Raw genomic sequence first — 17,775 nt, forward strand, 5'->3', positions numbered from 1 at the left:
ACTAGCTGTTACCCGCGACTTCGTCAGCGGAGGTTTTGCAAGCAAACCCCATTTACATTCAATATTTCAATAACCATAGTAATTGTTATATAACACCTACCGCTGAAGAGAATTGCCGAGAATCAAACAAACTATTTTCAATTTGATCAATTTTCTGGAACGTTTACAATCGTTCTATAATCGAACCAATATGCAATAACAAATTCAAATTTAAAACAGTTTGAACACTTTTAAAATAGAAATAGATAAAAATATTTATAACAATGTCTGAAATGTTATCAATTTAATACACCTAAGTACTCAATGAAGACTAAACGTAGTTGAAAACAAAAAATCACATCTAAAATAGTACAGTAGAAGCCGTTTTTCCGGGTAAGTTTTAATCCTCTCCCTCTCCACCTTGCGGGGGAATTTAGAAAAATCCTTTCTTAGTGTGCATTCCCATGGTACACCCTACTAAAACCCATATAAAAACAAAAAATCGCGTCTAAAATAGTACAGTAGAAGCCATTTTTCTGGTTAAGCCTTAATGCTCTCCCTCTCCCCCGCAAGAAAATTTCGAAAAATCCCTTCTTAGTGAGCGCTTTCATGACGTATCCTAACTGTGTACCAAATTTCATCTCTTTAGGTTTAGCGGTTTGCTCTGGGTGATGATGAATCAGTGAGTGAATGAGTCAGTCAGGACAAGCAATTTTATATATATAGATTCATTATACTGGACTAAAATATAGCTTAAATCTTAAATAAAGTACAATACTATATTCAAGCTATGCAACAAAATAGTATTCATAAATTTTTAGGTAATAATTCGGAGTTAGTCAGAATTATTTCCAAACTCACAAAGTCTCACAATACAAAATGACTTCAGGTTTAACATAAATATAATAAGAGAGAGAAATGTTTAATCTAACTACAAAACATTACTTTCCCTCTTTTTTTATTACTGAATAATTTCAATAGAATACTCACTGGACAAAAGGAACAAAATATTGCTTTTCTTCATCACTTTCTAATTTGCCACTAATAATATCTGTTATTTCCATAGCTGAAAAAGTATATTAATAGTATTTTTAAAAATTCTGCATAATTTTAAAATAGTTACAATAGTCTTCTAGTATATTTAAAATTTTTAAAGTTTGTAAAAATCAGGTCTCTCTAACAAGATTTTTATTGTTTTCAATGTTAATTTTTAAATTTTAATATATACTATTTTTCTAAAATTATAAGATTGCTATAATAGTACAGCAATATATAGAAAAAAGGTTGCTGTTTTTATTGAAATTTGAATTGAAGTTAATTTAAGATAATTACAAGCTACTCCAAATGGTCTTCTTAAGCCATCAGGTGTTCTCCTTTGAATGTGTGAAGTTCTTTTATGATCAATGTCCCTAAACTCCATAGCACCTAAAGAATAAAACAAGAAATGTTATGCTATACACTTATAAAAAAATCATGCTTAAAAGTAAAAAACTTTTAATATGAATAGTCTAAATTAGAAATTTCAAACATATACATGTTTTCTTTCTTTAGGATTAAATGTGACCAACATTAAATTTACTGTGCAATGCTGATCTTGGCAAGGACACATCAGTATTTCAATATTTCTTACAGCAATTTATTCAAAAATAGGCAAAGCCACTTTTGGGATGAGACTGTCTTGGAGAGCGTGAGCAACACATGCCCAAATCTTGCACTCATGCCTACTTGTAGAAACAGTCTCAGCATTTCATATTTTCTTTTGACCCAGTTCTCAGTCCCTTGACTACCTACAAATCTGGTTTATTTTACATGCACATGATTTGGGCATCAAATATTGTGTGCCAATTGCAACTCCTGACATGTACTGTACTCCTTCATACCTCTAAGATGTGCAGTCGTTGACAGCAGCACAATTTTAGAGATAAGACATAACTACTGGGCAGCAGTATTTTATTATTTTTATTTTACCTGGACACCTATATTTTATTTATCCTGGTTTTTTATACTATGAGTAGTACCTCATCTAATGTTAGTACTGGGTACCAGTATTTCTTTTATGAAAAATATGTACAAATATATTTGAAATGATTATAGCAAAATAATATTCTTTTCACATTATTTCAAGAATTATTCATCATAACAAATGTTAAAAATTTTATTTCTATAATAACTATTCACTACTGAAAAAATTATATTTAATTATAAACAACAAAACAATACCAATAATATTGAGCAATTTACTAAATAATAACAAAAACAAACATTTTTAATCATTTTAAAATTATCATCATCAGATTAAAATAGCATATATATGAAAATTCAAATGTTACTTCAAACAAAATGAAATAATTATTTTATTGGTGGAAAACACAGATGTCAACAATGATGCAATCATATGTTTTTTTTAAAGATAAAACTTAAAATTATAGATAACCTCCATGCTTTAGAGCAGTGGTTCCCAACCTTTTTTCATTAGCATACCCCGTGACATGTCATATCTCTAGATTGTGCCTTTCATTTAAGAAATTTAGTGAGTGCTCGTATTGTTAATTTTACATATTGTAACTTTAAATTAAAGAAAAAAAAGTAAATGAAAAAATGTATAATAAAGTTGTGATTGTTGCAAGGAACATATTTTACCTAATAATTTTTTAATACTATTAGTTTGTGATACATAATATATTAATTTTTCTGCCATAATAACTAACTTTTTTTTTGTACCCCTAAACAACCTGTAGTACGCGTACCCCTAGGGGTACGCGTACTACAGGTTGGGAATCGCTGCTTTAGAGAATGTCTTGGCATCTCTCTAATTTATTATGTTGTTCCAAAAAGTAGCTTCGTAAATTTCAAATTTCTCCAGATGTTTCAGATTGGTCCAGTTCCTAATGGGGTGTATTAGATTTATTTTATTGAGAAGTATTTGTATCAGTACATCATTTTTGGTTTGCAAATGTCACTAATGCTGTGGTCTGTAGGCCCTTTCAGGTGGAATAACAAAACTCCTTGATAAGTATGTTAAGAGATCAAGCCATTGCTCCATTGTAAGCCAATTTCTTGTGAATCTGTTGTCCATAATGGGGATAGAATACACTCCAGATGAATTTTGCCTGTTAATAGGGCCTTTGGCATTTTGTAATAAAGAAAATACAGTTGGGTTTCTCTTGTAAAAAATGCTAAGTTAGTTTGTTCTTGCCATTTGTTTGTAAATCTTTGAAAGATATTGATTTTACCTGATGACTTTGTGGGTTTTAGATCTGTCCTTAATAGATGTATTTGATATTTTGATATTTAATTGATATTTAAAGATGAGATTTTAGATAACATCTGCATTTTTCACCAATGAAATAATTATTTCATTTTGTTTTAAAGTGATTTTCAATTTTACACATGTATATTCAACTGCTATTTTAATCTGACGATGAGAATTTAAAAATTGTCAAAAACATTTATTTTTGTTATTATTTAGTAAACTGCTGGATATCACTGGTATTGTTTTTTATTTTATTTATATATATTATTTCCACTAATTTTTGTATTATTCTTTGTTTTATGATATGTAAAGACTTTTATAATTCATTAACAGATTATACATTTGCCAGATGATTGACTGGTAACACTATCCATAACCAGAGTTGGTTGGCAATACTTGTTCTCAGTGCATGAAATTCATTCTATTGTCTGTGTGTGTAAAATTCATTCTATTGTTATTATACGTGATCAGAACAATCATATTGTACATTTGCACTTTCTACCTGAAAGTGCAAATGTACAATATGATTGCTCTGATCACGTATAATAAAGATTTATTACAGTTCGTGTAGTGGTGGAATTTGATTTAAATTTGTATCTTGCAGACGTGTTGGCATTTGACTACCTAGAGTTAATATTTGAAAAAAGTCAGTAGAATAGAATACTAAACTGTAATTTATTTCTAATATTACAGATTACTAATAATCTGGTTTGTGATGACAAATTTGTCATCTATTAATAATTTGAGAATTTAGGCAAATTAATTACTTAATCTAGAATGATGATCTAATATATAAATATTTATACATGTGATACTACATAATTTTTAATATACTCTATCACATTAATGTAAAGTAAAAATTATGCAAGGTCTGATTATTATCATAATGAAATAATATAAACAGAGAGTACTATTTCTATATCAATTTATTATCGATATAAAGAATTCTGAACTTACCTATTCTGATAATCTGACAAACCAAGTAAACTTTTTCTCTAATAAGATCTTTACTACCTAAATCCTACGTTATAAATTTAAAAATTACTATAATAATAAACAGATGATATAAAAACAAATATCAATAATTTTTATAATGCATAAAGGATACATTGTTTATAATTTATATATTATTATTAAATTTATATTTATATTTAACAATACAAATACATATAAATTGAAGAACACAAACAGATGCAACAAATCATAACATATTTATTGAAGAACACACACATGTGTGTGTTCTTCAATAAATATGTTATGATTTGTTACGTTTTTGTGAAAGAATTATTATTTTGTTTTAATTAATCGACTACATGTCAAAAGAAAAACAAAATTTATTACGAGCAAATGAAATTTACAAGAGATTAGTAAAAAACTACAAAAATGCATTAATGATTATGAACTACACTAAACATACAAAATTCAGAACTATAATTAATTCAAATCAAAAATAAAACCAAAACAAACATTCACAAAACTTCCTGACAATTGGGAAACTTAACTCTAACTTAAAATATAATGCTCCACAAAAAGTCAAATAGAATTCAATAACAACAAAAGAAAATTCTTATGATCTAAATCGCCTAACCATTACACCAAAGAAATGCCAGGAAATCCTTCTTGTCACTCACTCTAGAATACTCTTTGCTTGCTTTCATAAGCTTTGCCTCATCATCTTCATTGTTGCCAGGTTTTATATGCCTTGATGTGCTATGTCACTCTAACTCATTTACAATAGTTATACACTAACAAATGTTCTTTTTTCTTTGCAATATTTAATCATACCAGTCTTTCCAAAAAATTCTTTGATTATTTAAAAAAATCAGTAATGAAAGAATTAAGAGACAATTCTTTAACTCCACTTGAAGATTGTTTAATCTGCTTGTGATGCCTTGTTATATTGGTGATGTTGGTTGTTACAAGTTAACACTTGTAACAAGTTAGTCATGTAAATGATAAGAATTTTTGTATTTTAGAGTGGTGTGGAGTTTTCATCTTTTAAACAAAATAAATGTCCCCAAAATAAATAATAATGATAACTAAATAAAAGCCCTGAAAATAAAAGATAATGTTTGGTCTTGACTCCTTACAATGATATTCTAAATTACTTCATTAATACTAAAAATACAATATAATGATATTTAGTTTAACAGTACTTTATTGCTAATTCTTTATTATTATTTGATATACAGGGTAATCCAATTGGAATGTCATAAAATTAAATACTTACAGAAAATAAAATAATGCAATTAGAAGTTACTAAATGTTACCTATATGTGTTGGAAAGTTGTCAGTTTCTGCTAAAAATATTCAACCTTCAATATGGCAGCCAGAGTGGAAAATACTGTTTATACCAGGTGTGTACTTGGCATGATTAAACGTCTGCTTGTAATGCTTGCAGTTGCTAAATATATGAAAACCTTTTCTAGTATCAACATACAATCCTCTGACATGCTGTATGGAATGTCATGTGCCACTGACAAATGGCACAGCAACTTTCAACTTTAAATCATGATTTGCTGAATGTTCTCTTCTCTGTCCATCATGCATTCTTCCTCTGGTGTAAGGTAAAGTCAGATCCACTTATGTACCATTTTATCCATTCAATCCATTTAAAGGGCATCCTTAAACTTTAACCCCTATTTTCTGAGTACAGCAGAATGGTCTACTAAAAACAGATGTTTGAATTGTTCTACAATTGAAGGTCCAATTTGTCTATGTTTACTAGAAGAAAAAAATCTATTCTACTCAAAATGGAGCATTCTACAGTATCACTTTTTATTGTTCACATTGAAAAGTGTAAAAAGCAACCATTAGTGGATATAGAGTTATTTCTTGGTGGCTCTGAAGGTAATTTACAGTTTGGTTTAATGAATTCTGATAAAATTTTTGTTTCCTTTATCACATAAAAATTAACCTTGTGACAATGGCATTTTTGCCAGGGCAACAGCAAAATTTGTTTTATCAGTATTCTTTTAAGGCAAGTTGGCTGTAGTTAATTCAGTGGATGACTTTGTTGCCATTTGGTATTATGCATTTTATGTCTTGATAGAGTGGTAACATATTTTAATCATAATAGAACACAAAAAATGAAATTTCTTAATTTGCATTGAATTGTTTTTGGCAAAATTCATTACATATTTTGAAGCATCTTGATAAGTCTAAATTTTGTTTCTGAAATATAGTATTTTTACTTGTAAATTGTGTCTTTCCAGTATGTAAAATAAATATTAGGTATAAGTTTTGTCAAATAATATTTATTTTGTATTATTTTTCCAGGCAATGTGAAATAAATATAAAAGAAATAAATGCAAGAATTTAATACATAAGAATTATCAGAAATTAAATTTTTTGACACTGCAAAGCAAATTACAGTAATACTTGTAATTCTTTTTTACTGTTTTTATTTCAGTTAGTGACTAAGCTATTTTGAAAGAAATACAAAAGAAAATCGTGCAATGTTCTGTATAAATCAAATCTAGAGTTAGAATACTTTTGTTTATAAAGTACAAATGGACATTTAAGGGCACATTTGTGGATGGAAGGTGTATATATATATATATATATATCTCTTTTCTCAGCATTACTCTCTCTTTTCAAAAGCAAAAGCATTTAGAAATGACAATGGCTTATAAATAGATCAAAATAAGCAAAGATCATTTTACTGATAATTTAATTTTTTGCTGATAGAAACAGAAAACATTTTTTTAAAGTGCAATTTAATTATCATATTATAAACATAAAACATATTTAAATTATTATGTAGAAAAACCGTGACATTCATTCTTTTTTGTTTTTTCTTTGGATGACAGCAAACATGTTGAAAGTAGCATTAATAAAGACATGTCAATTTTAAAAATACAGACATTGAAATCAGAAAATATAACTTTACTTACTATGAAAAGTACTCTTAAATTATTTAGTTGATCTAAATCTTTTGCTAATCCTTCTTTCCCCCATTTTACTATATAATTTTCACTATAAAATTTTTAAAATGTATAAGTTTTGTATAGATAAATTATCAATAAAATTCTTAATAAATATATATTTCATAAAAAAAGCCAAATTTTCACCTGATGAATTGTCCTTCTTTAGCATCATATAATGTCATAAGTAAATCAGCATCTTCTCCAATTCGACATACAAAATTCTTTACAGTAACAAATAAACTGTGACAATACCGTGAGCATTTCAGATTCTTTGAGCTCCTTGAACACTGAAATAAAATTTAGTTACTGACATTGCAATTAACAGTTTTAATTTTATTTAAACAACATATATTGAATTATTTTAACAAAATGATATTTATTTGTAAGAAGATATAGTATCTGAATTTTATTTTGTAAACAAAATACAATTGCATTAAAAATGAAACTTTAATACACAAGCAAATGCCATCATAGTCTTTTGAAAATATATTATAAAGTAATTTACATTTCTGTATTGAAATTACAAAATTATAAAATAAGAGAAATAGAAAAATTAAAATTTACAAATCAATCAGCTATAAGTCATGGAGATAGGCACAGACATCTGCAGACAATCCTAATAAAATTTTGAAGAAAGTCATGATGAAGATAATATAGAAATCATGAAAATAATATAAGCTAATTAAAGATATTTGTATAAACACTGCTTAAATCGTATCTGAAAATATATATCTCAAAATGATATTTATTCGTAAGAAGATATAGTATCTGAATTTTATTTTGTAAACAAAATACATTTACAAAACCCCCCTTTCAAACAGGTTAACCCCCTGATGTATTGATTATTTTCTGAGGCATGTTTCAAAAGTGACCTAATTTTTTTATAAATGCTTTCAAATCTATTTTGAAAGAAAGTACTCTAAATAACAATAATAATAATTTCCAATTATTTCAAAAAACCAAGTAGATAATTAAGATAGTTATGGTATAAATTATTATCCAGTTAAGTCAGGTACAAGAAAAAACTCAGAAACACACAACTACAGTGACTTATTTATTGGAAAATGTTGTAAGGTACTTACTAAATATGTTATACATACATACAGCAATTTTTTTATTATTACAAATTTTTTTGTCTGTGATAGATTTTAAAGCATGATGCAATGCACAATGAAACTTCACACTGTTAACAGTAATATTGTGTTTTTTCTTACACATTTACTGCATGTGTCTTGTTTCTTAGAACATACTCTACACACTTTTGTGGGATTGCTTGTGTTTTCAGTTGGTGGTATGGCTTCAGGAAAATGTTTTTCTGTCAATCAGAGTGAATGAGGTGCCTTTCCTGGCCAACCCATTTTTTGAGAAATAACACTTTCTTTGTATTTTTCAATAATTCATTCTACCAAATTCAAAATAGATTCTAGCAAATATTTTTTACCTCCAGCTTTATTATAGAGAATAAAGGAATTCCATACAGTAATTTCCAGCAAATAGAAAAATCATCTTTTTATAGTACTTTTTCCCTTGTTTTCTGGAGATTGGGTATGTCGACATATGCTTATCTGCACATTCAACACTTCCCATGTCATTATAATCCAAAAACCCTTTGGCTTTATTATTTTTTCCTCTGTTTTTCAGTGTCCATATCTGTGGTGTGCACTGTTGACAGAAGGACCACATTCTTTATGTCTTTCTATCATAAAGCAAGGTTTTTCCTCTTCTATAAGCATAGATTTATCCCGTCTGCAATTTACAACATTTCAAGAAGAGTGGCAAGTCTTTGCATGGTATTTTCACTATTACATACATATCTATAGAATTTGAAATTAGAAAAGCCAGCAGCTGTCAGAATGTGTAAAAATTATCTGTTATCAGGTAGTACTCTTGTTTCAGGAGTGGTTTCATGAGGGTCAAAACCACTTTAATAGATAAAAAAATTTGCATAGTCTGTGTCAAACTTTGTGCCTTTTCCAGTGTAAGTAATTAGAGACCACACATATCTACTAATAATTTGCAAAGCATATAAAACTTTATTCTAAATCTTGCCCTTTTCAATGGGCTATACTAAATCCATCCAAGCCACCCCTTGTAAAGAAGACTCATCCTATCTGTTTCTGGTATGTAAGAAGATTAAGTTATTCTGTTGATACTAGTACATTGTTCAAATCCTGTTTGGCTTTGAGCATTGGTGATTTGAGGAATCATATGTCAGAAAAGTGTAGATGTTTTCTGATCTGGCAGAATCTTTTGTATTACACAACCTGATTGAAAAATGGAGATAAAATGCTTGCTCAGTAAGACCAATACATCTGCAATTCTGGCTTATGTACAACATTTTGGACAATTGAAAGTGCAAAGAAAATTTGACGTTCATTACATGTTGGAAGAGTGATAGGACCTGAGGTAGACATGCACTGACTGAAGATTTTGAAGTTTCCTTTTGTATAGTATGCAGTAAATTTATGTCAGAAATGCGTTCAAATATTTGCAGCATATCATCACATTTGCACCTCTCAATGGTTGAACCGGGATTGTCAGAAAATTTAAAGTGAAGTGCAGAGGGAGAAATGAAAGTAGTGTTACATTTTGCCATGTTCTCACCTGACACAAATCTATTTCACTTCCATCTTCACTTTCCTCTTTGGTGGTAAATAGATCAAAAGAATTGCTGCCAGATTTTACAACTAATATGTCAGCAACACTAAAATCAAAACTGCCTTTGATATTCATATAAATTTTATCCACTTTTATTGGTAAACATGTGTCATGATATCATGTAGCTAAATAAGAAAAATGCCATCTAATCACAAAACTTGGGCTCTGAAGTTTCCCTTAAAAAAAGAAAAATCATATGACGAAAATACTTGTGATACTATGCAGGAAATAAGAAAACAAATTAACAGCCCAAGTTAAGTTGAAATGATAATTTAAAACAAAATGCACAAGTCCAAGTTAACTCAGGATAGTACATTATGAAGTTAAATATAAAATTCTACAATGTGCTGCATTGGTGTGAAATGCACAAAAACTAAAATACAATTTTTTTTGTGCATGTCACAGCAATGTAGCAGATCGTAGAATTTTTTATTAAAAACTTAATTACATTAACAAAGATTATAAGATCAATAATAATGATCTAAGAAATGTAACACCATATTTCATTTAAAGATCAAATTTCAATTGTTACATTACTACTAGCAATCAAATTGCTAATAAATGTAAAATTATATTAAGTTTTTTTATAGATATACTTCAAAACTCTTATAAAATAATAAAAAAAAATAATGTTAAAGAAATGTTGTAGAGAATGTAAAGTTTGTATTTTATCAAATCAAACTTCAAAAAATATTTGTTCAAATAAAGTTCTTATTTAATAATCATATGCTTAAATATCATCTTCATTTCAATTTAAAATAAAAAATAAATAAATTTTTGTTTTCTGTGAAGCTTTTAATGTTTAAAAAGTTATATTTATTGAAATAAGTATATGTAGAATTATTTATTATTAAAATAATAATATAAATTATTTTTACCGTTGACATCTGCTTAATTCTTTGTGTTGCAGCTTCATGTGCTCTATATAAATCAATGGTACTTGAAACATCAGGATTCAGAATATTTCCATGATCATCCCTTACAACTAAGTCCAAATCTAGAATACTGAATAATTTTAAAATTTTAATTTCAAAAAATTTTATTCTGAAATTTAATCATTAATAGTTCATTTCTCTAAATCTAAGGCAAGTCCAAAGAAATTTTCTTATAAATACAAAATATTTTCATTTATTCATTCAAATTCTCTTAAATTATTAACATTTTACAAATATTTCACAAAGTAATTTTAATATTTTTGTAAAGCTAACTTAATATATTTAATATAAGAAATAACTTAATATTCTTGTTATTATTCATAAAATAAATCATACAGTAGTACATCTTTATATATTTATATATATTGTTTGTTAATTTCTTTCTTTTTTTTTTTGTATAAAAAAATGGAAAAATACTCACATATTTTATAAATTCAATAAATTATATTTTGTGGCAGCAATATCCAAGTATATTATTACTGTATTTTCATATTAATCATCAATTCTGACAAAATTTTAGAATATGATTTAAATCTAGTCAATCATAAGTTGTGTATTATTAGCGAAGTTGAGGCCGAAGTTTTAAATGCCAAAACGTGTACGTCGGACGTTCAGCACCGCTTTCCTGTAAGCCTAGAAGTTTGACAATGGTGTTTTGATAGTCAGTGGAATCATGCTCGACATTCCAAACAACACTCTCAAACTAGGCTTACAGGAAAGCGGCGCTGAACGCCCGACGTACACGTTTTGGCATTTAAAACTTCGGCCTCAACTTCGCTATTATTTGAAAAAACTGAACTTAAATCCACATAAATATTTAAATCAATATTTATATTGAATTAAGGATATAAAAAAATTATATTTTTTTACACTTTATACATATTTTTTCATTATATTTAATCTTTGATAAATATATACTGTATTTATATTGGATTGTATTAAATAGACATTTATATTGTATTAACCTCCTTGAGACCGTCCAATTTTTGATATTAATGTAATTAAACAAAAAACATTTAAAACTAAAAAAAAAAAAACGAAAGAAATGCGTTAATTTTGAAGAAAAAGCTTCAAACTTTATTTTCCATTGTCTTGCCTTTCTGCAAAATTTGACACTGATGAGTCATTGTTTACACAGCTGGACAACCTTGAGAACAGCTGGTGTCAGATTTCCTGGGACATTCTCATAGACGTCTCGGGAGGATAAGGGTTTAAAGTAGGGTGAATACTAGCTGGCCGTATATTTTTAAATATTTTTAAAAAATTAATTTTAATTGCGATTTCCGACCCTCCGATTTAATTAAACTTATATATAATAAAATATATTAATTAAAAAAATTAAAAAACTATTGGAGGTCGTTTTTGACATCAGAAAGTAGCTTTAAATAACTTTACCGAAGTCAAATCCGTGCACTAGAACTTTAGAACGATTAATTAAATTTGATAAAAAAAATCACATTAAAAAACAATTAAGCATTAATCACGCATCATTAAAGGTTGATTAAAATCGCGATAAAATTTTTTGCACAGGTAAAAATTTTTGAAAAAATTTGGAGACTTAAAAAACATTCCAAAAATCCAAAAAAAAATTTTTTTGGGGGGCCGAAATACCCAGTTTTATGTAACGCTATGCAACTTGCCTGAGTTAACTCGAGATATGGGCGTGACGGGTAATTAATAGTAATTATTTAATTTGTTTATTGTGAAATACTTTCACAACAAACACATAAATCAGCCTTATTTCATTAAATAATCACAATATTTTTGGTATCAAAATTTCTTTCTCATAAATTTATTATGATCTAAATAGAACTTAAATATATAGTATGCAAAGATAGTTAACAGGCCTAAGCCTAACATCATTAATGATAATGATAAACATTAAACTTGAGAAGAAATTGTAAACATTGATTTATAACAATTAACGTATAAAAAGAAACCTTTAAATAACAATAAATTTATTTGTGAAAAAGATAAATGTAATTGTCTGCTTTTACTTGAATATAGAAAATGGAATATAATACAGCATTTTACTTTAATATCACATTTGTACTTTAAGTTATTGAGAATGTTTTAGAATGACTAATGTTTAATGTTTTTATTTTCATGTAGGTTTCTGTGTTGTTTGTGCTTGTTGTAGAATGAATGTAATGAGAATGTAATCTATGAGTAACTATGCTTTACATCCCATATGGTTTTTACAACATTTTTTTGTTGGTTTGTGAGAATGTTGTATTATTCTACACAAGTGTATACAGTCGACCCCCTTATAATTACAGTCCCTATAATTACGATTCCTATAAAACTACGAAAAAATTGTGACCGGTATCCGTAAAAATCCCCCTATAATTACCTCAAACGTAATCGGACAGCCGAACTACTTTCCTGCCGTCCGTAGCGCCAACTACGGAGAGATTTCTATCGTCTGGACAGTATTATATAAATTATATATAAATTAGGTACTGTACATATAATTATATATTAATTATATATAAATTAGGTACTGTATATATAATTATATATTAACTTATTGTAACTTTGTTATAATTAAATATATAATTTCCGCCGTCTAGCGTGGCGCCACGCTACGGAGATTTTTACGCTAACTATCGTCTGTACAGTATGTAAATTAGGTACCGTAAGTCTAATACAGTACTGTAATTTTATACATTTCTTGTGAAAGAAACATTTCTTATTCAACGGCGATTAAAATTATTTATATTAATGATGTCTCCGAAGTTCAACGAAGTTTTCGCAGAAAAATAAGTCATCAGAAAACTTTCGTCATTGCTAATGCTTGTTTTCGTCGCGAAGCGAAAACAAGCATTAGCAATGGCGGTGCACACTCGGTAAGTAATCCTACAATTTTTTGTTTATAGCGTAGTTTATACGGATTATTCCCCAAAAAAATATACGTATTTTGGAAATGTTGAGTTGGATTAGTCTAAAATCGATTAATTTTATGGAAGAAAATCTTTCAAACAGCCGTAGTCCGTAAACTTGACACGTGTCGGGTTGTGATTGGAAGGATTCGTAAGAAATCGGATTCCTAAAGAATGAAACGTATCTATATCTTATAGGGGGGGTCGACTGTATTTTGTTTGTGATACATGAAGTGAGCATTTTGCAGAGTGTAGAAAGACACATGATTGGTCTGTATTGTGTAGGATCTTTGGTGCTGTTTTTGGGTTTCATATAAACGCATGTACTGTATAAGAAATTTTAGCATGTTTCGTGGATTGTTGATTGTGTGCATAAAATGTTTGTCTAGTTCCTGGCGAAGCGATGTGAATTTTTTGAACTAGAAATTGTGAATGTTATCTGTATTGTGTCTTCTAACTGCATGTTTTCTTCTTTCTCTTTAATCAAACTTACTTCATCTTTGTGTATGGTTGCATTGAACCAAAGAGCATACCAATAGTATGCAAGTTGTTTTTCTGTTGGCATACCTTTGTGCAGTGATTGTGTGGGGTGTTTGGTATATAGTTGTCCGTAGAAAACTATCTCATTATTGTTTTTGTAGTGTATAAGCTTTGTATCATTTCAGTCTTTGTGTCTTGGCTGCTACTTTTCGTTTGAATGTGTCAATGTATTTCTGTATTTGCATATTGTGTTGTTAGTACTGTGTGTGAGTTTTAATTTTTCTGAATATTTTCCCAACCTCTCAAGTTTGGTATTATGTTATTTTTAGTGTATTGTGCCTGCTCGTTTAATCCTTATCTAATGTTATGCTTCTAGTCTTCTTTGCTATTTAGACTTATGATTTATCTGTGTTTTGATTGTGTTGTCTGTGATTGTAATTTAAAATCATGGTATATAGCTATAGTGACTGCACCAGAATACACTAATGTATATTTGTCTGAAAGTAATGATTCTGGTTAAATATGTTTTGGTAATATGTGTGTATTTAGCTAATGTAATTTTCTCCACTAGCTAAATACATACAATTTTTCATTTTGATGTATTTTGGATATTTGTAATCTGTGTCTAACTTGTATATTTAGTGGATGTGGTCTAACTTGTATATTTAGTGAGTCAAGTAAATTAGTGAGCATGCTAATTAAATCAATGTCTATAGTGCAACTTTATTATTATTATTAAAATATTAATTCAGAACTTACGCATTTCCAACATCTATTTTTGCTGTCACTTTCTGTTTAATTTCTTTAAGTTCATCCTAGAAAATAAATATATCAGTATTAGAATTTTGAGGAATTTTAATATTTGTGTGAATGTAAAATTATATCAATGAATATTATTTAATAAACTCATAGAAAAACTTATTCAAATTTCATTTATTACAAATAATTTAAATTGTTACAATATTATTAAAAATAAAAACGAATTTTTAAATAATTTTTTGATTTATTCACTACATGTAGTATATAATGCTGGTTTGTTCTCTTATCTTAATATTTGCTTTTCTATCCCGTTTTGTGATCACAGTCATAAATATTTCAATTTTTCTTTGTGTAACATTTAGTCTGTTTAAGTTTTCTTTCATTGTAATCCACATCCATATGCTGAAAATGCTCTGTGAAAATTTTTAAACAATGGAGAAGTCTCCAAAAAAAAGGTTGAAGCTGTTAGTCTTTAGTATTATGCTATTGATATTTTTTAAAGGATAGTCTATTGTGTTTTTACAAATTTTAAGTAATTATATGCCTTTGGTTTTATGATTCTTGAATCCTTTATTGTTAAACTCTTGCATCCAATTGTTATTCTCAATAACATTGCTATATTTATATCTTGGTCATTTGTAGTAGGTTGTTCTAAATGCTTATGTGACTTTATTTCTTCTATCTTTTATAGATTTACTCTTATTTATGTTATCTGTATATTCTCATTAGACACTATTTTTGTTTTTTCTCATTTCATTTTAAGATTTAGCTTTCTAATTTCCTTATCTGCTTTTAAGATCATTGCTAAGATCTAAAATCATTTGATTCTTTCTGTAATTTATATATTTGCTGAAAGATGCTTTGCTGCTTTGATAAAAAAATAAAATTTTTCCATGTTATTATTAAAATTTCTTAATAGTATTCTAATATATTAAACTATTCAACTACACTAATTAAAATAAAGTTTAATATTTAATTAAGATAAATTGTATAAATTTCATTCATTTAAATAATTAAATATAAATGCTTTTTATTGTAAACTGTTACTTAATATTGGTAATTACTACACAACTTATTAAACATATTGTCTAGAATGCTAAGCTTTTCAGCCATTTTACTATAGAATATACCTTAAACATATAAAATGGAAAAGTTTGTATATCAATAAAAAAAAAACTTCAGAGTATGAAAAATTTCATAAAAGACAAGTTAACATTATTTTAATGGAATATGATGAAATTTCAAAACTGAATTTTTTATACATTTTTTTTAAATAGTCACAACTTTAAGTTATTTTTATTCTTAGAAAGTGAAATTTTCTATTTGTTTTATAATTACTATACTTAGTTAATTAAATATGCCCCATAAAAAAAAAATACATATTTTAATATTGAATGATTTAACTTACAACAGGAAGTGTTCCAGACATTATTTGTCTTCGCCATTCAATTAACTCATACATCATATTTCGTATAGTTTCAAAATTTCCATTTGACTTCTGTAAGAATCATAATTATAATTATCAGACATATCATCATCAAATCCACACTTAGTAAAATCATACACTAACAACAATTATTGGATAACAATACAGTCGACCCCCCTATAATTACAGTCCCTATAATTACGATTCCTATAAAACTACGAAAAAATATACGTATTTTGGAAATGTTGAGTCGGATTAGTGTAGAATCGATTAATTTTATGGAAGAAAACCTTTCAATCAGCCGTAGTCCGTAAACTTGACACGTGTCGGGCTGTGATTGGAACGACTTGTAAGAAATCCGATTCCTAGTAAATTGGAACGTATCTATATCTTATAGGGGGGTCGACTGTAATAAAAATAATTATAGTACATAAGGGTTGTTGAATCAAACCAAGACTGTATAAAACAGATGTAGTAAGAATGAAAAAAAAAAAAAAAAAATTATTTTATTTCTCCACATAATCTTTTGCTACAGAGATATACTCATCCTACCATTTGACCAATGCTTGGATACCAGTGACATAGAAAATTTTGTCAGCATGTCTGAACTAGAATCTGAAAGTGTCACTTTTTCAATGATAACATTCAAGAATCATTACTAAAAAATTATCCATCCAGGAAATCTTTTATGGGTCCAAAAAGATGAAAATTGCTAGGAACAAGGCATGGAAGGGGGATGTGGCAGTATCTCCCAGCCTAGTTAGATTTTACAAGTGGTTAAGTTGTATCGGATTGTGCATTGTCATATAAAAACAGTATGTAGTAAATCAGCTGTTTTCTCCAAAGTGCATTCTGTATATCTTTGAGAATCTGATGATAGTAGGCACTGGTCATAGTGACATTGTCAGATAAAAAAATACAGATGAGAGTTTGAAACTGTCCAACCAGAATCACTCATTGATGTACATTCCTCAAGATGTTTGAATCATTCAAATATCTTATTGTAGCTAAGTATTTCCTCAATGCAGTGGGCTCTAAGTCATCAGCTTGAATTTCCACCAGTTTGATATTTCTCTAACAAGAAACTTCATAATAATCTAATGTTCCAATTGAAAACTCATACTACTATCCACCAAATTTTCTCTTCTTATCATTCAGTGAGATTTACCTTTGGTTTTTAACAGAATTCAGCAATCTTGCAACCTTCATGTCTCTGGATTGAAAAATCCTGGTTTGATTTGAGTAATCCTTGTATAAAAGTAATACTGTATTATACTTTTCATAAAAATCTCAATATACACATGCGTGCACGTGCACACACACACACCATATATATACTTAATATAATAAAACTGGTGCTCAAAGTTTTAGTTTCAATCCAAATTCCATGAATTTCATCCAAAAAAGAATATTACATTAATATAATTTACTTTACTAATTAAATTGAAATAGTTTCTTAAAAAATTATTTTGTT

The 17,775-nt window shown here is 27.9% G+C and overlaps 1 protein-coding gene across 1 annotated transcript in view; it reads right to left on the reverse strand.

Annotated features, from left to right (window-relative positions):
* Positions 1 to 17,775, reverse strand: part of LOC111619405 (dedicator of cytokinesis protein 1-like) — a 95,259-nt gene that overhangs the window by 61,026 nt on the left and 16,458 nt on the right. The window contains 8 exon segments of the mRNA XM_023361108.1: positions 970 to 1,045; positions 1,312 to 1,404; positions 4,190 to 4,253; positions 7,129 to 7,210; positions 7,306 to 7,448; positions 10,698 to 10,824; positions 14,876 to 14,931; positions 16,284 to 16,373. Of these exon segments, the coding sequence (XP_023216876.1) occupies positions 970 to 1,045; positions 1,312 to 1,404; positions 4,190 to 4,253; positions 7,129 to 7,210; positions 7,306 to 7,448; positions 10,698 to 10,824; positions 14,876 to 14,931; positions 16,284 to 16,373 (731 nt within the window).

This window comes from Centruroides sculpturatus, unplaced genomic scaffold (genome assembly GCF_000671375.1).
Source record: "Centruroides sculpturatus isolate CEXI.00-Female unplaced genomic scaffold, Cexi_2.0 scaffold266, whole genome shotgun sequence".
NCBI classification, from domain to species: domain Eukaryota; kingdom Metazoa; phylum Arthropoda; class Arachnida; order Scorpiones; family Buthidae; genus Centruroides; species Centruroides sculpturatus.